Consider the following 22,105-nt stretch of genomic DNA (forward strand, 5'->3'; position numbering starts at 1 on the left):
GATACAGACGGCATCTCGTCATAGAAGGGGGCGTGGCCTCACCAAGGGGGAAAATAGAATCCTTTAGGAAACACAATTTTCCACTCTTTTTAGCCATTTTCTGGCAAAATATAAACTTATTTATCACATACAAATAAAGTCAAGTGTAAATCAGGCCCATATGGATATTTTCTCACAGCAGATTGTTCAGTAGAAGTGAAAAAACGGCAGTCGTAGCTACGGCTAGCTAGCCGTTAGCATTAGTACGTTGCTAACATGAAGCTTCCTGTTAGCATTCATCGTTATTCATGTATTTATGGGCTGTTGAAACACTTTCCTCCTCTCCATGTCTTTGTATCTTTTATTTAGTAGAAAACTATATTCATAATTCAGCATTTGTTAAAGTAGTTTTTGAATAATTAGAGAAAGTTTAGATTTTTTCAAAATTGTTTTCCCCCTTAACTGTTTTTAAACATGACCATATATGGGCGATTCCAGAGATGCCGTCTGTATCTATAGTTGCCACCACAGAATTCTCAGCAGCCCACCACCTCAGGTCTCTCTTTAGAATGTTGTGATGTCATATGAAATTAACCCATTACAGACATAAAGAGTTAAATGGGAAAGTGTATGATAATGAGGTTCTGCATGTGTTTAGCTCCAGAATTATTATTGTGTTGTAATGTGTGACGTTATTGCTTCAGTGGAGCAAATCCATTTGTTCCTATGACATATACGTCAAATGACTTTTTCTTCTTTTAAATCTTCTCAAATCCACCACGTCATGTCATAAATTAGCATTCAAATTTCTATCTCTATTCAACCCAACAGAATCCTGAGTGCCCCCTAGAGGGCGTTGTTGTCTAGGTTTGTTCACATTCAGGAGCAGTCAGTGAATGTGGTCACCATGTTTCCCCTGCGCTGGGTCACTGTCCTGCAGTGCGGTTTGCCTGAGTCCTGGAAGCGGGTCTCAGTCCTAGTGCTCTGTGCGTTAAAGGAAAACATCTTCTCCAAGTCCTCGAACATATCATCAAAAAGTCCTCCTCCAAACGCTCTCTTGTGCTGGTTCATGGCCTCCTGGTGTGCCCGGAAGTGGCTGTCGAAGTGCCGCTTTTGGTGAGCTTGGGAGTTGGAGTGAAAGTTATGGTGAAATTGCTGGTGACCAAATGGGTCAGAGTCTTTGAACAAGTCGTCAAAGTTAAAAGATTGGAAGTGCTGTTTAAAATTATAGTCTTTGTGGCCTCCAGCGGCTCCTCCTGTGAAATCCTGTCCCGACGGATGATGCCCAAACTGGTCGTACTCTCGCCTCCTCTTGTCATCTGACAACGTCTCATAAGCTGTAAGCAGTCACAAAAGGAAAAGTGCTGTTGTTTACAATCGATCAGCTATAGCACAAACACAATTTAAATTCATTACACAGAAATGAAACTGAAAATTCTGAATGTAGATGAAAGTAAGTGCTTCAAAGTCTTATGTAATGTGTGTTCTCGAGGGCTGGGCACACTTGCATATGATACTATAAAAACTGGTTTGTTTAGTGTTACGGTTAGGGTTCAGATGTCCAACTTTAAAGTCGGTGCATGTATATAGAAATACTATTATTTCTGACCACACTCTTACAATTACAGAGTTAATTTGTTGATAAACCTCTTAATCCCCACCTGAACCAAGCACATTTTCTCCAATTTGGCTTCTTGAAAAAGGCGTCAAAAATGAGGATAAAAAAAGTGCATCAAAAGAGCGACTAAAAAAACAGTGAAAGAGTAAAAAAAAAGAAAAGAGCAACAGAAAATCAACAAAAAAGCTATGAAAAAAAAAAAATCTAAAAAGTGCCGAAAACGCTGCCATCGATGAAGACGGCAATCCAAGTATTTATGACGTATCCACCGAGGTTACGACGCCCGCCATATTGGCGTCGTCGAAGCTGTTCCATTAATTCCTTTGGGCGTCTGTGCAGCAAACCTGGTATTTAGAGGCAGGTTTCACCAAAGAAAATCACATAAACTGTGGTAGTTTCTGAGCGTCTTCCTACAAATGCGCATTTACGTTATAAACGGCTTCACGAGCTTTTTCTCCCTGCATGGTCTGGAATGGTGAAGCATTTGCCGACTATGGCAAGGTATGAATGTCCATTTTATGGCATTTATATACTTTCTGATGTTTCTTCATAATAAACAACTTATTAGATGATGTTCAGTGGCCGTTGGAAGTGAACCCGACCCACGATTATCTGAAAAAACTGAATATGTTTCAACATTTGGATCAGAAGCCACTTTTATTTGTTAATTTTATTATTAACCACTTCATCAATGACTTCTAACTAGGCTTTAACTTAATCTAAATGAGGTTCATGGGTTGACAACAGCTGAAAACATCTGCATGGTTCATAATGCGATGTTTGATGGCTAAATACTAATGCTACATAGGAAAAATAAACTGATCAAAATACAGAGTTCTCAGCGTTTCCCAGTGTAGCCGGATTAATAACTCTTTCCAGGGGTAGTTACGCCATCTGTCCTTTCTATATTTAGTTGTAAAAGCGCAAAATGTAAAAGCTACAAAGCCTCAATGCTGCATTATAGTCAATAGGGAACTGCCTTATTAACCCCTTGTTCTGGATTTATCAATAATGTGAGGAAAAAGATCAATTTAGATGAGTTTTGTAGGTCTTAGCTTTCTATTGTGGCGTTGCTCGGGCCGGAGAAAGTGGAGAAAATGCACTTGCTGAAGGCGGGGTTACGCGGTTAAGTAACTTCTAAGACCAGTCAGCAATCCAAATGTTCCTTTGCTGCTGCTGTTCGAAGGACAAACCTGTCAGTCATGCCTGATTTGCATGTTACAACAGGTGAGCGGGTGGAAAAAAAATGTAAACCGCAGTGCAAAACAAAACGAAACAAACAAACAAAAACCAACCTTCTGCGATTTCTCTGAACTTCGCTTCAGCGTCTGGGCCCTTGTTCCGGTCCGGATGGTACTTGAGAGCCAGCTTGTGGAAGGCTTTCTTGATTTGACGCTCAGAGGCATCTTTGGGCACCCCCAGGATGTCGTAGTAGTCCCTTTTGGCCAAGATGAATTCTGAAACCAGCAGAATATGCACTGCCAGGAGCAACACGGACTGTGCTGTGGCCATTCTGACACCTAAAGAGGGGATAAAAATACATTAACAACGCATCTCTTGCAAAACATGGTCAGAAGAATATAAGAAATGCAATAAAAACTGTCCACTTATGTAAGATAATCAGGGCTTGGGATTCATATTTTTGCTCACATGCTACTTAGTCAAATCTTTATCAACTGTTGCTAGCAGTGTTTTACCAATGAAATATCTTAACAAGTTGTTTACAGATTAAAAAGTTAAAAGTGTGTAGCAACAATAACTTGTACCAGGGAGGTGTTACATTTCCTCATTGATTGAATAAAAAGAAATAAGCCATCTAAAATCCACTGGCCAATGTGACAATAAGGACGACAAGTGTTTGGCTGGAGTTAACGTGAAACCCAATTATCTTAAATAAAATCACATCACATTTGTTAAAGATCTTTGGTGAAACCATTCGCAAAAAACAAAGATTACTCTCGCCTTAAAGCGCCAACTCATAGAGGCGGGGACTACGAGCGCCCTCATTTAGATCGACTAACCCAACATTTCACGCTTTTTACGCTCACAAACCAAACCCAAAGTGATACAAAGAAGTATAAAAGGTTCGTACCTGGAGCTGACGTGACAAACAGCCGAGGGACACCACTGACGGCAACCAAATGCACCAGCTGATCGTGGTCGAGAAATCTACTAAACTGTTGACGAGCCGCATTCCCGAGACGTAACAACACGACTCGAAACGCCATTGGTCCGCTGCTCCACGCGCTGACTCGGTGCGCTCTGATTGGCGGAATCAAGGTGCACGTGGCGCAGGCTGGCTTCACTTGTTCCTCGGTGTATTTCAGTCTCTTGTATAAAACAGAGACACGTATATTTTTTGCCATAGCTTTTGCTGCTAATTGAATTCAGTAAATGGGGATTTAGTTATGTTGTTAGTGCTGTACCTACAAACATTTTGACCACTGTTTATAATGTTTAATGTTTTCATTGTTCCGGGTTTGAGGAAAGTACCCAAACATCGTAGGTAGGGGGAGCACTTCTGCCGCTTCATGTCATTTCATGCGTAAAAAATATTAATGTTTTCGACGACTTATTTTTACAATGGGTGGTTTTATGTTATATGCCTACAAAGATCCTCTCAAAATTAAGTTTCCCTTTTTTTGTTTGATTGTTTTTATTTTCATTTTATTTAGCACATCAGTGTGAAAGAACCTTTAAAAAGAAACAACAACATCCATTCAGATGTATAAATAGGCACAAAAATGTAAAGTGCGTGGGAGAGGTAGAAGCCAAGCATTCTTATAACAACACCACTCCCAAGCAAAGTGACTAAGCCATGCCAAGTCACTCCATAGTCAAAATACCAAGTCAAATACAAAGTGTCAATACTCATACAATCATTTCCTTATTTTTTTATTACTAAAATAAATATATAAATAGGAACAGTGCATATTAATGAACAACTGTAGTTACAGTGTAAATATGCCAGATTATAGCAAACTTGTTTTGCATGTTACAACAGGTGAGTGGTGGAAAAATGTAAACCGCAGACTGCAGATTATGTGTCTTTGCTCTGTAGTCAGTGCAAATACTCAGCCATTCATTTATGTTTTAGTTTGTTTTTGTACATGGAAAATGTTGTGGATGAATCCAGAAGATGGATATGTCTGTACAATACTTTAACTCCATGATGTTGGGATAGCTTCTGCCTATTCCATTTCAGACTATATGTATAAATATTTCCTCTCTTTATCTGTTAAATTAATCTGAATCTGAATGATATTTAATTGTCAGTTGATCACGACGAGATGTGAAATTGCAGCCTGCCTTGTAGAGTAATGATGAACTTGAAAATTATGGGAAAACAATTGGTTCCCCTCAGGAGCAAGGACTCCCCTGGAAAAGATATTCCTCATCTTAGTGGGACGTTCTTGGTATACATTTTTTTTTTTTTTTTTAAATCATCCAGTAGGTTTAGCAATAGAAAAAGAGGCACGTGTCTCAGATAATTGTCTAACAATTCCTGTTGGAAAATTGACATGCAATAATTGATATTAACAAAGATAAACAAATAAATAGTTTGAAAACATAATGTGGGAAACTCTCTCTTAATACAAGATAAGGCATTATAAAATAGGGCAAAAAGGCCTATAAATCCTATCTCACAGAAAAAGAAAGTAGTGGCATTTTAGAGTCAACTGACTTTGAACAAATTACTTGATAAAGGTCTTCTATTAAGGATGCTCTCCATGGTGCTGAACCCCTGCAATAAATTTAGTTTACAAAAACAATATGTTTCATGCATCACAGCTATGCCATGCTACCAGATGTAGACCTTTACATGGTAACATTTTGGTTTAGCCTTTATTTATTAATTTATTTTTATTTTTTATTTATCTAGTACTATGCCATCAGCACAATTCAGGTTTGCAGCTGATGCGACGCATGAAGAGTTCGCAGGTCATGTCCCCCGTAGGTCTACACAATGTACAACAAAGTGCATGAGTGCAAATTTTATATATAGGCTATTAATGTGTTGGTGAATGTTGACTACATTCTCCAAAACATTCTTTCGTTCCCAAACACTGACTCAGTGCTCACGCCCTGACGACCTGTGCTGGTCCATTGTTAATAAAGGACTTTGACGTTTTGCTATTTGACTCGAGTGCCTCGGACTTTATTTAGCTTTTTTTGACTGCTTTCGCTACTTAGCACAAGCTGTTCTACAAGCCAGTCTCAGCTAATTTATTCCATGTAAGCTCAGCCCAGTCTTTGAAGAGCACCGATCTACCTTTTCACTTTTTCCCAGACCATTGATGCACTCGCTCGCTTCTGTTTTCACAGACTCAGAACCAGGGGCGGATCTAGGGGTGGCAGCTGCCACCCCTAGTAAAGGTCTTGCCACCCCAGCTGCCACCCCATTGATGTCATGTGATGTCTCCCATCTTCTCAAGAAGCTCAATGGGTGCTTACAGGGGCTCACTCTCAGTTAGTACTTTTTTCACAGGACAAAATATTATAACAGCTTTATAGCTAAAGGAGCCAGGTGCCAACTCCTGTGGTTCTCAAGATGATGCTTTTTTAAATTATTTGTTTTACAAAGTTTAAGTTAGAAACCCTCTACTTATTTTATGGGCAGTGCTACTATTTGTATGTAATTTTGGGAGGCTGCATCTAAAAGGCATAACTTGCGTACCCCGGCTATAAACATTCAACATTGTAAAATGTGTTGGCACCCCAGAAATGATCCATCCCGTGATTTTTTTTCTAGATCCGCCCCTGCTCAGTGCTATTTACAACAACAAAAAAGGGTACAGCTATGGCTTGTTTTTAGACAAGACAGCCCCAGAGGTGAATATTTTGAAACTCAGATCATACTTTTATTTCTGCGTAAAGGGCGCTTTACTCCCATCTCGTGGTCTCCTCTGGGTATTGCAAACAACCAGGTTATTACGTCACTTCCTGTGTTTTTCATGTTGGTTTTCAGCTCCTCCGGGTGAACCAGTGGTGCCGACACATCAAATTAATGAATGAATCTCTCTGAACTTGTCTTTCTCAAGGTAAAAAAGGCAAACTGTGCTATCATCCAAATGAGTGTTAGCTTGTTAGCTTGTTGTTAGCATTGCCGTTTTTGTTTTGATTGCTGTGTGCAGATAAGGTAAGCTAGCCCAGCTGTCAAAAATGTATACAGTACGGATTTACAAACGCATTTGCCTGGTCAGAAAAGACAAACGCTATGTTTAGTTAGGAGTCGAAGTGTAATTCAGTCTAAACAGCAGAGAACTTCCATCTCAGGTTGCTTTCATTCTGGTCTGTGTGGATGGTGATGATGGGGGGCACTGTCCTTTGTGCCCATTATCCAGCGCATCAAACCTCACACTCCTTCCGTCCAAAGGTCCTGCATAGTTTGTCGTAACAATCCTTTACTCTCGATCACATCAGTCAGCCACTTTTCCCGGAAAACCACTCCGCCACCAGCTCTGTTCACAAGCCTGTTCGACTCGATGACGAAATGCACGTCCACCGGCTGTGTCTGCGGGTTGACTTTACTCACGGCGAAGTAGACGCTGGCGGTCCCCACGATCGGCTTCTGTGCTGTCGGCGTGCTAAAGCGAGCCCGGTAGTGGTAAAATGTGAAAAACTCCTCTTTAGTAACGCCCAAGTAGTCCAAGCCGTAGAGCCAGGCGGGAGGGAGACCCCACGTTTTGATATACTGGTGAATTTGCCCCTGTCCAACTTCCACGGTGAAGTCCTCGCTCGCAGCCCAGTCGATATTCACCCGAAACGCGGCGCCTTCGTTTCCATCTTCCCGGTTGTTCTCCGTTGGGCAGTGGGGGTCCATCAAAGCTTTTACCAGGTGGGCTGACTCGGGTGTTAGGTCTTCGTGGGTTAAATAATCCTCCATGATCTCCTTTTTGATCAGATTATTGGGTGGAGTGTTTTGTTTACAGCATACGGTTTGGGTACGCCGTTTCTATGACTACCAGAAGACGCACGAGGCCCTCTGTTGGTGCACTGCGTATAAAAGTTTTGTTGCTCGCCTGAAGAAGCAGCCTTTAGTCCTTGGGTTATTTTTTTTTAACTTTTATTAGCCTTTTTTCTTATGTGTGTGTTTTTAATATTGCAAGGACAAAAATACAGAGCAGTCACTGAACAGAGACCAACTTCAAAAGAGGGACACAGTATTTTTCACTGAACCAGTTATTTACTCTATTTAGGCCTAACTATAATTTAGTAACTAAAACGCAAGTTTACTGTCCAAGCCACTATAATAACAGCATAAAGTAACTACGTAAATAAGGACGTATGAAATTTGAAATAAGACTTGTTTTTGAAGGCTCTCAGTCATCCAGAATTGCTCAGACCATAAACCGTGCAGTTGATGGATCAGAATATTAAAGGGATATTTCAGAATTTTTGACATAGGGCCTCATTTCCCTGTTATCCAGAGTGGTGTTGATTCCTGGAGATTTTTTGTTTTTGTTTTGTTCATGCAGTCCTTCTATTTGAAGTGTTTAGTGGCACTAGGCTAGTGCTAGGCTAGTGCATGTCTATGGTAACTAGTAGCCTGCATTAAAAAGAGTTTGACCCAAGCACAGTGCACCTGAGGCAAATCACTTGTAACACCAGACTGCCGATATAAATGTCTGTGTTGACTGAATAATTGTTTAAATATAACCATTTTGCGTTTAAAAGATCTTATATTTGAGCAGCATCAACTTCCTGGTTGTAAGCTAGCCGCGGCGGAGTGATCTGCTAGGTTGCCGGATCTACAGTAGTTTGTTTACCTGCGGCCGGCTTTATTACAATTCACAAAGAGCTTTCTAAAAAACGGATATGGCAACATTTGGAGGACTACCTGATAATTTTGAAGAGGTTTTTAATGCAGGCTACAAGTTACCATAGACATACGCTAGCCTAGCACTAGCCTAGCACCACTAAACTCTTCACATATAAGGACAGCATCAATTAAAAAATATATCTCCAGAAATCAGCAACACTCTGGATAACTAGGAAATGAGGCCCTATGTCAAAAATCCTGAAATATCCCTTTGACCTCTAGTTTAGGTGCTTTTTTGTCATACTTTCTGTCTTTCTTCTATTTGCATAGTCCTGGGATGCACAATGTCCTTTATCTGCAAACGTGTAATTTACTCGTATTACACAATTTTTGATTTTTCTCTTCTACTTTTTAGGAAACTGGAGAACAACTTGCATAAAGCCAATCCCTTTCTGCAGTTAAAGACGGCTGCACCTCACAGAATGCTGCGCTGTTCCCAACAAGAACATCCAAAGTCCTGCTAAAGGAACAAGTCTTCATTAACCTCCAGTGTCCCCTGGGCTAAACGCATGTCGCGCATCAGGACCACTATCGACAGTGTCACAAAGGCGGTGGGGAGCGCAGATTTAATTTCTAAGTTTTCTCGCTTCAAACCTGGGAGTCTGGCCGTGGACAGCCCTCAAGTAGAAAATAAATTGTTGAAAGCAGAAAACGTAACGTCAAATGGAGCTGAGAGTTCTCCATCAACACCTGAGACCAAGATGAAAGAAGAGAAAGAAGTTGAGAAAGATGAGATGAAGATTGATGAGCCAGAACGAAGCATTTCAGAAAAACCTTTTGTTGCTAGCAAGAAACCCGCAACGATCTCAGTATCAGGGGCAAGTGCGCCCATGCCAAGTTCCTCTACGAATGTGGCCAAACAAACTCTGCAAATTTTCCATCCGACTGGATTCTCAACAAATATGGATGAGACGTACAAAACGCTTGCAACACATATTAACAGTTACTTTGGCAGCAGCGCAGAGGCAGAAGACACGGACAGACCACAGCAAAATAAAGGCACCACTTCTGCAACGCCTATTATTCACGTCGCATTTCAACCCCCCAAAGACCCAATCCTTGTTATGTCGCCCGTGGCAGAAACTAAAAGTATTGAGACATCTAATACCTCTCCTCTCCCAGAAATCACAACTACGGACCCTCCGTCTGCGAAACCGACCCCGCCGAGTACCCCCGCCCAAGCTGCACCTACAAAAAAAGGTTTCACCCGCTATCTGTCCTACCCCAGACCAAGCGTTCAGGCGTTTGTTGGCAGCTACATAGCCCCGTTAGTACCCAAATTCAGAGGCGATTCTAAAGTCGTGGTGGCTGAGAAAGAGAAATCTGCTGTGGAGGTGCCTCCGGAGCAGAAATTGGGGGAGAAGCGCGAGAGTGAGAAGGAGAAAGAAGAAAAGGCCAAACAGCTGCTCATAAGTCAAAGAGAGAAGGTATTGTTTTAAGTCTTAATTATGGAACACCCCCAACACACTTTATGTGGCGTTTCTTTATTACCTGTGTCATTTAAAACTACACTACACAAATTCTGATATCTGTTTATGGATGCTTAGACTTGCACGACTGGACACTGTAGCAAACCTTTTTGACTTATTTTTCAAATGTTACTCAATCAACCCCAGTCCAGTCATCAACATTTAAAACAGTATTTTTTGTGTTGCAGATAATAGCGAGAGTGAGTGTGGACAACCGGACCAGAGCACTGGTGAAGGGTTTACAGAGAGTCACTGATGTTAAACTACTCACCACTCGAGTCGAGGAGCTCAGCTTCCACCTCCTGGAATTCCCCGAGACACGAGGAGTGGCCATCAAGGTGAACTGATATTAATCTTTACCCACAGCTTGTTCAAATTAAACACATTCCAGGTTATATGAGGGGAAGTGCTCAGTCCCCAAACTGAGAAACGAAAGATATATTCTCCTCGTAATCAGCTAGACACCAACAAGAGAATCTTTGCAGTGGATTATTGAAATAAAGCATATGAAACGGGACCAAATGTATTTAAAGGAACAGGGCATCGTTTTTCCATACTGAGATATGTTCTTATCTGAGCTTAGACGAGTTGATACGTACCTGTCTCGTCTTTGTGCGTGCCCTCAGTCACGCAATACGACCAAAGATGTTGTTAGTATTTGGCTAACATAGTCCTATAGCTCCAAACAGGGTGAAGTTGGAAGCTATCACGCTCTTCCACGGGCACGCACAAAGACCCGTCAGGTACGCATCAACTCGTCTAAGCTCAGGTACGAACATATAGAAAAACGGTGGCCTGTTCCTTTAAACCTTACATTTAGCCATGCAGCAACATCCGTGGAGATGAGTTAGTGACAGGTCTGAGGAGCGGCCTGCTGACTCACAATAAAGACTCTTTTACTACTTTTATCTTATTATGAGTATTTAAATCAAATACTTTGTTCATTTTATTAAATGTATACTTTATTTGTTTGTTGTTCCTTTAAATAAATAATAAAGTGAAATGTTACACTGTGTGACTTTGAGCAATATTGTGTGTAGGATTTTATTTTTTCATAATAAATTAAATACATCTTGCTGGTTCATAAAATTAGATACATCTTTTATTCAAACCTCAGCTCAAACAAGAACAAAAGCTTTCATCAAGTCTCATTTAACGCACAAAAGTCTTCCATTATCTCGTCCAAACTCCCAAACTAGGTACTGTTTGTGCCAAAGAAATGTCTGTAAACCTGTCGATTATAAAGTCCAATGACGATTATTAAGATTGACCAAAGTAGAGATTTCGATTTCGGTTAAATTTCGGTTAATTGCCCAGCCCTTATCGTGTGTGTATTGGTGTGGTCGCACGCTTGATGTTTTGCATGTTTTTGTATTTCAGGAGAGTCTGCTGCCCACGCTGTTGAGACTGCGACAGGCCAAGGACCTCCCTCTGCAGTCTGCAGTGAGGGAGGCTCTGGCTGTAGTCGGATTCACAGACCCTGTAAAAGGCCGAGGCATCAGAGTACTGGCTATTGACGGAGGAGGGACGAGGTACCGATCATCACTTCCCATTGTATCAAATCTATAAATTTACTGTCACATTCAACGTAAGATGTCACTGTCAAACTGCCCTGCACAACATTTTTAATAGTAATCAGTGGACAAAACACCTCTGCTTGAAGATTAACTCTCAGTGTTGTCTCATATTGCTGCATAAACATCCAAACAGCATATTTAGTTTATGCTATGTAATAAAGACAATGAAATGATAAGGCTCATTCTTTATTTCCAGAGGTCTCCTGGCTCTTCAGACTCTTAATAAACTACAGAACCTCACTGGGAAAAGAATCCATGAGCTGTTTGACTACATCTGCGGGGTCAGCACAGGTACGGTTTATAAATGTTTGATATTTAAAAGTGTTTGAGTCCATGTGGCACTTCCTGCATCCTCTTGTTTCCAGGAGCCATCTTGGCCTTCATGTTGGGCATTTTTCAGATCCCTTTGGAGGAATGTGAGGAGATGTACCGGAAGCTGGGCTCTGATGTTTTTAAGCAGAACGTCATTGTGGGCACGGTCAAAATGGGCTGGAGTCATGCCTTTTACGACAGTGAAATGTGGGAGAACATCCTCAAGTTAGTTTTCATTTTAATTACATTTTGTCATTATATCATGGTCCAGTTTCTTCAATCTTATCATGTAACTATTTATTTTTGTATTTTCAAAGAGAACGAATGGGTGAAGGAAGCATGATTGAAAGTGCCAGGGATCCACACTGTCCCAAAGTAAGTGCTGGGAAAAACATTCTTACATTTTTGCAGTACTTAATAAATACCCATAACATTGTGCAAACAAAGTGCATTGGAAGGTCACCAGTTTGAGTCTCCAGTCACAGTGTTGGGGCTGGTTGTCACAGGAAGTACATCTAGTGTAAATAATCTCCTGATGAAAAAGGGAGCAAATGATATTGTTCACACGCATATTGGTTTATTTACAATTTGTTTAATGTGTATAATGATTTGGTAATCTTTCCTTCTATGAAATTTGCTTTTAATTTCACATTAATTTAGGTAGAAACCAATATCACCACAATAATAACTATTTAGTGTTTTAAAGCAGTACTAAGTTACTTGTTTACCTTAATAAATCCTTTTCGTTGTCCTTCTGGGGGTAATGCAAGTGTTAGTGGGATGATTGGGGGGGTCTTTCATCTCCCCCTTGTGTCTCTGGCCAGAATTGCAACTTCCCTAACACTGGGTCGGAGTCACCAATACACACTAATGGAATCACGAAGAAGAAGCTAACAGGCTAACGGGCAAAGCTAACTGCGGGCTAGGGCCACTTAAACAGTATTTACAACCAAGTTTGAGTGAAAAAAAATACCTCCATCGTGTAATTGGATGTACAATATCCCTCTTTCCCTTTGTCTTTTCTGTCAGCGTAGTATTTACTCTCACGGACAATTAATGAGTAAAACAAACGCAAGATGCTACGACACCTGCAGTGGCGCTTTTGGCCTCTAGGGGCATGAGTTACTTAGTTCTGCTTTAAATATTTCAGAAAGTAAATCACATGTCTTTGAACTAAGCTATGAAAACAATATTGTGGCCTTTTTTTTGTTGCAGTCGAGGCTACTCATAAAAAACCCTTCAATGCTCTTTGTCCACTAGGTGTCAGCAGTCAGCACCATTGTGAACAGGGGTTTGCCACTGAAGGCCCATGTGTTCAGGAACTACAGACTCATGCCCGGAGTGAGATCCCACTACCTGGGAGACTGCAAACACAAAATGTGGCAGGCTATCAGGGCCTCCTCCGCCGCCCCGGGATACTTCCAGGAATTTGTCCTCGGAAAAGAGCTCCATCAGGTATGACGGAGACGTGAGAAAAACTGGGAATAGCCCTTATTGCAGCAAATATTTGTCTCTGCGCTTTTTGGGGGGAAAATGGGACCTGCTGCAAAATTTGAAAGATAATAGAAAGAAAAGGTGTTTATGAAATTAACAAAAGAGAATCTATATAAGTAGATCAGTTTTATTCAATACAGTCATTCATGCGGTTGTTAAATTTCCTCCCAGTGATGTAAGTGTATACCTTCTAAAGTGAACCCTGTCACCACCATGTAGATTTTGATCATAACGGGATGGAATAACCACACTTGCCTCTCTGTACAACGCTCTCGGCATTAATTCAGTGAGTTGGTCTTCTGATGTAAGACTTTTAAGATTATTTTATTCAAACCAGTGTGGTTTTCTGACAATATCTCAACACAGTTTCATTTTCAATGGCCGGCCCTTTTGGAGACGGCTCAAACTGATTTCCTTTTCATGTGTGTTATTACACATGCGGCAAGATTTCAGGCCAGATATCTTTAGATGGTGGTCCTTATGGGGAGCTATTAGGCTTGAGGCTTTGGTCTAACAAGTTTTCATTTCGATAACCTACTTAGGAAAAATGAGCTTTGTACCCTCAAACAATTGGTTGTCCCTTGATGTTTCCTATTACATATGCATATCCTTACTGTAGTTAATTGGTCACAGCCATATTGCCTTCTCCAGTACGAGGGGACATTTGGCCTAGTGTGATACATTGCAATTGTTTAGCCACAGCTACACTGACCTACAGACTGAGACTTTTCTATACCAAAACTCAAAGTAGCAAAACAACCTTATTTCATGAAACCTTAAAGGAACAGGCCACTGTTTTTCCACACTGAGATATGTTCTTACCTGAGCTTAGACGAGTTGACGCGTAACTGTCTGGTCTTTTTGTGTGCGCTCAGTCACGCAAAAAGGTCAAAGATGTTGTTAGCATTTAGCCTCTCCTCCTCTCCTCTATGGGACCAAATGGGTGTAGTAGTAGTAGTTTATTTGGTTATGTCAATCCTTAAACATTAAACAAACATTTCCAATATTTGTGTACAACACAACCAAATGGGTTTAGGCTAAAGTGAAAACGCATTATGCCTAACCCAGTTTACATACTTCCATGAGAAAACAAACACAACATTTATAATATGATAATTTAAATATTCCGATTTATATGCACATTTTGTTTCATGTAAATTTTTAACAAAATCATGTCATCATTTAAAATCATTTCATCCATTATGGATCTATTAGAGTCTTTTCACCAATTTCTTACTTTATTTATCCTAAGCTTATATATTTTTGAATTTAAGTAGAGTCATACATCTTTTTAAAAACTTTGACTTTTTGTACTGTTTTAACTGACCTTCCAATTCACCGCTTACAGAAATACATCAACTTTTTTTATTCGTTCTTTTACTTTATTGAAAATGCTGATTCCTCTGAGGTTATACTGTCATTTCCTATGTTCAAAAAGCTCCTGGATGTGAGGAGGGAGAAGATTATTATGTGCTTTGTACAATATTACAAATGTATTAAGATCAACAAGATCATGGCTTTTCCACAGGTTTAGTTCTATAAAAATAGGGTTTGTTGGTGCATAGAAATCATCTGCTTTAGTGATAAGGTGAAGTTTGGGTGAAGTTAGAAGCGACCAAGCTCTTCCACATTTCCCCTATGTACAGTTAAGTGAGTAGTTACAGGATCCAAGTATAGTTACACAAAATTAAACAGGTCGATTTTCTTAGTGGATAAAAGGGGATACTATATTGTAAGGCGTAATAAATTTGTGTAGCTATACTTGGATCGTGTAAACGCTCACGTAACCGTATTTAAATAAGGGACATGTGGAAGAGCTTGGTCACTTCTAACTTCACCCTAACTTCACCTTATCACTAAGGCCGTGTGGCCCCATAGAGGAGAGGAGGAGAGGCTAAATATTTACAACATCTTTGGTCTCTGGACAGGTACGCATCAACTCGTCTAAGCTCAGGTGAGAACATATCTTAGTATGGAAAGACGGTGGCCTGTTCCTTAAATAATAGCAGTCCTTGCAATACAACAAGCTATTATATATTCCCATTTAAAAACACAATTTTATCCAATTTCATGAATTGTGCATCCCTGCTTTTGGCTATCCTCTATTTTGGGCTTTCACTTTGGAATGTTGTTCTCTACTTTCACCTCGGAGTTGGGTTTATACGGACACTTTGCAGCTGCCACCCACCAGTCGCACTCCCCCTCTAGTTTTCAGCACAAGCGTTGGTATTTCTCAGGAGAAATGTGCCATTATAGAACAAGTACTACACTTGCTCGGGATGTGTATGAGCTGGAGGAATCTTTGTCATTTTAGGCAAGCCAAGTTTATTTGTAGAGCAAAATTCATACACAAGGCAGTTCAAAGTGCTTCACAGTTGCATAGAATAAGAAGGAAGATCAAATCAATCCATAAAACATCAATGTAGTAAAGAATTTATTACATTTAAAGCAAAGAGAGCAGATTGAGCAGCATTAGCATAGAGATGATTGAAATACAAATTGCTAAACTATCCAGTAATACAGTAAAGTACGTATCATAATTGTTTAAAGTTTGTGTTTTGGAGATGTGTTTGTTGCCATAGAGTTCTGTCTGACCCCATCGTGAAAGGTCGAGGGTCAGGGAAGAGCAGCTGGGTAATTAACCTGCTGTCTGAACGTCACTGACCTGCTGGGGTGAAGTCTTCTATTTCTCTGTTACTTTCTTTTTCCACTGGGATTTGTTGTGTTGATGGTTAAACGCGTTCAGCTGCAGTTTATTATCCAAAACCCAAAATTCCCCCTCATTCTTCTGTTTAATGGATAAGATTTGTATGCAAATCTTAAGAAATGAAATATGCACAGATTTGATGCAATTGTGGCATTAAAATATAGTATTTGGGTAATGAATATGGTATTAAAAACCCTGGTACACGAAATGCAGTTTATCATTGCACTCATTTCCTCAGCTCTTTGTATGTTTCTCATCCAAACAATAAAGGGTCATGTTGATTTTGCATTAGTTTATTACACAAAACTTCTCTTTAAAGGGACTATACGGAGTTTAAAAATGTTAAAAGTAAGTATTTTCCTCCCCCTACAATTTTCAGCATGATGAAACAGTATAATTTATTGGCAAATATGGCGGTATCGTATCTCAGTTGTCCTTATCGTACAAAACCTGGTAAATCTGTAGTACACACATACAGCATGTTTGTTTTGCTGTTCATTTTTCATCCAGAAGTGAATGCTGTGGGATGTGCTTAAAATGTGCACTGTGAGTTGAATGTTGATTTCAAGTTGAATTGCAACTTTTCAGAGACAAAAAAAGGTGCAAAACTTAACCCTAAAAAGACACCATTATAGAAGAACTAAGTAACTTGTTTACCTTAATAAATCCTTTTCATAGTCTCTCTGGGGGTAATACAAGTGCTAATGGGATGATTGGGGGGTCTTTAATCTCCCCCTGGTGTCTCTGGCCAGAAAACCACACTTGCAACTTTCCCTGCTTCGGGTCGGAGGCGCAATACACACTAATAGAATCAGGAAGAAGAAGCTAACAGGCTAACAGGCAAAGCTAACTGCGAGCTAGCGCCACTTTAGCAGTATTTACAGCCAAGTTTGAGTGAAAAAAACATCTCCATTGTGTAATTGGGTTGTGGCACAATGTACAATATCCCTCTCTCCCTTTGTCTTTTCTGTCAGCGTAGCATTTACTCTCACGGACAGTTAATGAGTAAAAAAAATGCAACATGCTATGAACCTGCAGTGGCGCTTATGGCCTCTAGGGGCATGAGTTACTTAGTTCTGCTTTAAGTACAAATGGAAGAATTGCCCTATTATAGTTCTATGGGGTTGGTAGCTTGGGCCTTTCCACTTGTTTAGGTCTGAATAAACTGGGCTTTTTGCCAGAGCAGCACATCTTCAGTCCGGACCTCCTCTTCTTTCTCTGCTTTAATCCGTGCATCCCTGAGACAGCCTCTCCAAGTCACCTCATTTGTCCCCCCTGGGCAAAGTTTCACAGCCGCCTCGACAAATTTATAACAAGCAGATTCATATAACAAGGTCCAGACATGTACTTCATCAACCAGAGTGTCTAATGTTTTTTTTGTTTTTTTTCACAAAGCCAATTTCCTGTTCCCACACTCTGAATTGTGACCTATATTTTTTCTCTCTCGATTTATCGCATATCATTTTATCTGGCTTTTCTTGTCATATTTTTGCTGTAGGACGGAGGGTTACTGATAAACAACCCCACGGCGTTGGCGATCCATGAGTGCAAATGTTTGTGGCCCAACACTCCTCTTCAGTGTGTCCTGTCACTGGGAACGGGACGATTCCAAGATGGGGTGAAGAACACCGCGACCTACACTAGCCTCAAAACCAAGTTAACGCACGTGATCAGCAGCGCCACGGATACAGAGGGTGAGACTAAGTTTGCATAAAAAGCAAATATAGAAATGTTGACGTGAGACTATAATGGTCCTATATGGTCTTTGTTCCAAACCCAATTCTCTGGCATCTGGCTAAAAAATAATATAAAGCATAAATATATATTTTCAAAGTTATTTGCAAAAGGCGACCAATGAGCAACTATACATCATTTTTTACCCAAGTATTTTTACCGTCCTTTGTCAAAATGTGACTTAAAAGGTGAACACGTTTTCGTCACATATTGACCGATACCAATCAGATGATCAGATACACAACATCATCAAATCATAATACAATACAAACTTCATCAGGCGGATTTTTTTTTTCTTTCACAAATTACTACTTTTAGAACATACTTTTATGAGCCAAAAAGAAAGTGTCAGGTATAGGGCCTTTAAGTTAAGTTATATCCTGTACTTTTACTTATTTATTCCATAAAGTTCCTTAAATCAGGAACTCAGCGTTTAATTGGTAACATATATTGAAAAAAAAAGGAAAATATTCACAGTGGAATAATTTTCTTGTAACTGGACTTATATTTTTTGACACACAGCAACGTTTCACTCTTCATCAAAGTGAGCGTGCTCATGGCAGTTTTTTTTTTTGTGAGGGACTCCTGCCCTCTGGATACAGCCGTTGTGGGCGTGGATGGATTTGCCTGGTGGCTTGTAGCCAAACCATGTCCAGGATGTCCTCTGAACAACCCTGTCCCAGGTGCACATGTCCACAAAAAACTGCCATGAAGATAGTCTCGTGAATTGTTGGTGTTTGTCAAAAATATAATAGAGAATAATAATAATAGAAAATACCCATACACCAAAAAAATATATTAAACATATATTTTAATATATTTCTTTTGTGTATGGGTATACTAGATTTAACCAGAGTTTACCACCTGGATGACAATTGATTTGATTTAGTCTTCTTTTGTAATGTGGAAAAAATGCCTACGCAGCTGGGTGGATCTATCGAAAATAGATCATAAGGATCTAAATTTCTATATATTTATTTCTATATATATTATATATTTTGAGTATATACAGTTGTACTCAAAAGTTTACATACCCTGGCAGAATCTCATCATAGGCCTTGTTGACAGCAAAAATGTGCCCCATACCTACTGTGATATATGGAGCTGGTTCGCTGATGCCACTGGCTCCCGAAGAATAAAGAGAAGGTCCTGTTAGAGGCCATCTCAGTCTCCTGACCTCGATATCATTGAACCACTGTGGGGAGAGCTCAGAGCTCAGGCTTTTTGCCAAGAAAAATGAGCCGCTTTACCACCAGAAAAAATAAAGAACCTCATCCACAACTACCACAATAGACTCCAAGCTGTCATTGATGTTAAAGGTGGCAAAACACATTATTAAAAACTGAAAACTTTTGATCAAGGTCATCTTTAATAATTTCTTTTTTCATTATGATTTAAACAGAGCAAACTCAGTTGTTTGACCATAACTTTGGGTGAAAAAATTACTTTTTGTGTTATCTTTCATGTATTCTTTGAAAAATAGTCAAAAAATAATAATAATTCTGCCAGTAAACCTTTTAGCACAACTGTGTATTAAAAATACATTTGGATTTTTCCAAAAAGTATGGAATAGACTTTACTAAATAAACCAATGTCCATTTTATTGCTCAAAGTCCACACTCCAAACAATGAGCTGTTACTGCCCCAGAATTGTATTAAAACAATTGAGGTTGAGCTTAGATTTAATCACGATTCGATTAAAAGTCCTCCTGCCTTGGGACCGGCATTTACATTAACTGCTGACATTTTGGAGATCAATTCACAAGTGGTATCGTGCCCAGAAACCACTCAGGCATCATGCATAATCTCATAAGGAAATAAATCACACAGTCACCACTTTATTCTCCGTTTTATAGAGGTGCACATGATGCTGGACGCCCTCCTCCCCCCGGACACCTATTTCCGCTTCAACCCGTACATGAGCGAGGACATCCCGATGAACGAGAGCCGCATCGAAAAGCTCAACTTCCTGAAGAGCGAGGCCGAGATCTACCTGGAGCGCAACGAGGCCAAGCTCAAGCAGGCGGCTCTGGTTTTGGGGCAGGAGAAGGGCCCCATCCAAAGACTGGCAGAGTGGGCCAAGCTCAAGGGGGACATGTATCAGGGCCTACCTTTTCTGTCCAAGCTGTAAGGAATCCTCAGCACCTCTAAGAGTTTAAAAGAGATGGCGTTTATTAGATGTTAAAGTAATCAAGGCATAGTTGTGACCCTCTTTAACAACTCGACGAAACTAGCTTGAAATGGCATCATGATGAAAGTCGGGTGTGTGTATCAGGATGTGCCTCAGAGAAATATTTTAAGTGATATTTCAGGATTTTTGACATAGGGCCTCATTTCCTAGTTATCCAGAGTGTTGCTGATTTCTGGAGATATTTTTTTTGTAATTCAAGCAGTTCTTATATTTGCAGAGTTTTGTGGCGCTAGGCTAGTGCATTTCTATGGTATCAGCTAGCCTGCATTCAAACAGTCTGACCTGCTCCACAGTGCACCTCAGGCAAATCATTTATAACGCCAGACTAATGATATATATGTCTATCAAATTGTCTCGATAGAGTAATTTTAAGCATTTTGCATTTAAAATACCTTATATTTGAGCAGCATCAGCTTCGTGGTTGTATAAGCTACACAGCGGCGGAGTGATCTGCTAGAAAATAGTCCCTCAAAATACGATTATTCATGTGATGCAAGGTCAGTTATATTCCAAAAATTATTCTATCGACACAAACATTTATATTGTTGGTCTGGAGTTATAAGTGATTTGTCTCAGGTGCATTGTGGAGTGTGTCAGACTGTTTTTAATGCAGGCTAGCTGGTACCATAGAAATGCGCTAGCCTATCACTAGCCTAGCGCCACGCAACTCTTCAAATATAAGGACTGCATGAATTACCAAAACAAAATATGTCCAAAAATCAGCAACACTCTGGATAACTAGGAAGTGAGGCCCTATGTCAAAAATCCGGAAATATCCCTTTAAGGTGGTGGCTTGAATTTTAGCTTTATTGAAAGATATGGTTTTTGTTTGAACTTCAAGTAATGCCATAATTTATTACAGGAGAAATGCATGGGAGGTTTACCATGCAGGAAGAACTTGTTAAGTAAGGTGTAACATTTTAAAGAGTCATTGTGATCATATGAAAGATAGCATGATTAAATTAACTGTGTGTCAGTATGTGCCTGAGAGAGACGTTCCAGTTTTATATTTAAATGAATTGAGAATGGCATTTGTTTGGTGTTGATCGGACCACAAGCGAAAGACTCTCCCGTAATTTTTCCTGTTGCTGTAAGGCAGCCAGTATTACCTAAAATAACCTTTTAGTAGAAATAGTCATTAATCAGTCACAGGAAATTGTATAAGATTGCATTAATAATATTCAAGTGTGTGTCTGAATGTGCCTAAGTTAATAAATTATGGTCAGTTGTTTGGACCATGAAAAGTATTGCCAATGGTTGGCCACTTGAAATACGGATCGGCTCATTTCAACTTGAATCGGATGAAGCACCTGCACAGCGAGAACATGAGCACGACTGCCCATTTCATACACTGTACATGATCTAAAGCACTTTTAAAATGAAATTATTTACATGTGACTAAAAAAATAATGAGTAGAATTTCAACAGATGATGATGATTATGAGCGCTTGAGTGTGATCAGAGCATGTTTTAATCCTAGTCTGTGATGAGCAGTACATTGTGGTTTGCTCTTAACCCTCTAGCCTGAATCAACCTTGTGTGGTCGTTTTGAACACCGTATTAAAGCACACTTTTTACCTCAACACAAGCCATCTCCCATGAGTCTTTGTTGAAAGCACGAATTGTTCAACAAAACATAATAAGGGATGATACAAAATGATACTTTTCCTATTCATCCACTTGTCCTTTGTCGCCAGTAAATCATTTTAGACAAAACTTTTCAAGCAGTTATCTGTACTTGGTAGATAAAGTGTCGCGGATGTTACAGCTCCTCATCTACGAGGCCTCGCCAGTGACTAATACATTTTTTTTCCTTTTATCTGATTGTTATGAAGCTTACAATGCATTTCGATATTTAGTAACTCAATTTTAACACAATGAGTGCTGCGCTGTTTTGGGGATTTAGCTGTAGAGTGCCAACAATCCAGACTGTTTTTCATGACTTATTTGTAGCATCAAAGCGTATTCTGTGTTATAGCTATGTTTGAAAGGCGAGAATCTAAGCTCTCCGTAGGTGAAAACAGTTTAATTCTACATACCTCGTTTCCTGAGAAATCCTAAGATAAACAGAAGTTAGTTTTCATCAAAATCACTTTTTTTTTTCTAGAAACTGAGATATTGTGTGTTTTATGAAATACTCTCCTTTCTGATTAACTCCTCTCTCCTCCACTCTCCTCTCAGACACTAACGTCATGGGAATC

General features: G+C 39.8%; 2 protein-coding genes across 4 annotated transcripts in view; one reads left to right on the forward strand and one right to left on the reverse strand.

Moving 5' to 3' along the window:
• Positions 1 to 346: 346 nt before the first annotated feature.
• The window catches only part of LOC306960169 (dnaJ homolog subfamily B member 9-like), a 104,787-nt gene continuing 83,028 nt past the window's right edge, over positions 347 to 22,105 (reverse strand). The window contains exons 1-3 of one of the 2 annotated variants that reach the window (XM_079552530.1): positions 3,690 to 3,844; positions 2,893 to 3,117; positions 347 to 1,316 (exon numbers count right to left, since the gene is read on the reverse strand). In XM_079552530.1, the coding sequence (XP_079408656.1) occupies positions 859 to 1,316; positions 2,893 to 3,117; positions 3,690 to 3,825 (819 nt within the window). In that variant the 5' untranslated portion in view covers positions 3,826 to 3,844 and the 3' untranslated portion in view covers positions 347 to 858. Of the gene's footprint in view, positions 1,317 to 2,892; positions 3,118 to 3,689; positions 3,845 to 22,105 lie in introns of those variants that run through there. The other variant, XM_079552531.1, reaches the window with a different exon arrangement.
• Positions 6,426 to 21,304, forward strand: pnpla8 (patatin-like phospholipase domain containing 8). Of its 2 annotated transcripts, none has more exons than XM_079552428.1 (11): positions 6,426 to 6,639; positions 8,776 to 9,847; positions 10,078 to 10,227; positions 11,270 to 11,421; positions 11,663 to 11,757; positions 11,832 to 12,003; positions 12,096 to 12,153; positions 13,039 to 13,233; positions 17,478 to 17,673; positions 19,570 to 20,013; positions 20,690 to 21,304. In XM_079552428.1, the coding sequence occupies exons 2-10, from the start codon at positions 8,930 to 8,932 to the stop codon at positions 19,842 to 19,844; spliced, it is 2,211 nt and encodes a 736-aa protein (XP_079408554.1). In that variant the 5' UTR covers positions 6,426 to 6,639; positions 8,776 to 8,929; the 3' UTR covers positions 19,845 to 20,013; positions 20,690 to 21,304. The 2 variants fall into 2 exon arrangements, with proteins under 2 accessions (XP_079408554.1, XP_079408555.1); XM_079552429.1 differs by lacking the exon at positions 6,426 to 6,639 and adding an exon at positions 6,710 to 6,737.

This window comes from Gobius niger, assembly GCF_951799975.1.
Source record: "Gobius niger genome assembly, chromosome: 2".
NCBI lineage: Eukaryota > Metazoa > Chordata > Actinopteri > Gobiiformes > Gobiidae > Gobius > Gobius niger.

Excerpts from the sequence above, each read along its gene's own strand:
- pnpla8 (XM_079552428.1), top strand. The coding sequence starts at position 8,930 with ATGTCGCGCATCAGGACCACTATCGACAGTGTCACAAAGGCGGTGGGG. Across the intron at positions 9,848-10,077 it reads TCATAAGTCAAAGAGAGAAG|ATAATAGCGAGAGTGAGTGT; the intron begins GTATTGTTTTAA and ends TTTGTGTTGCAG. Across the intron at positions 11,758-11,831 it reads CATCTGCGGGGTCAGCACAG|GAGCCATCTTGGCCTTCATG; the intron begins GTACGGTTTATA and ends TCTTGTTTCCAG.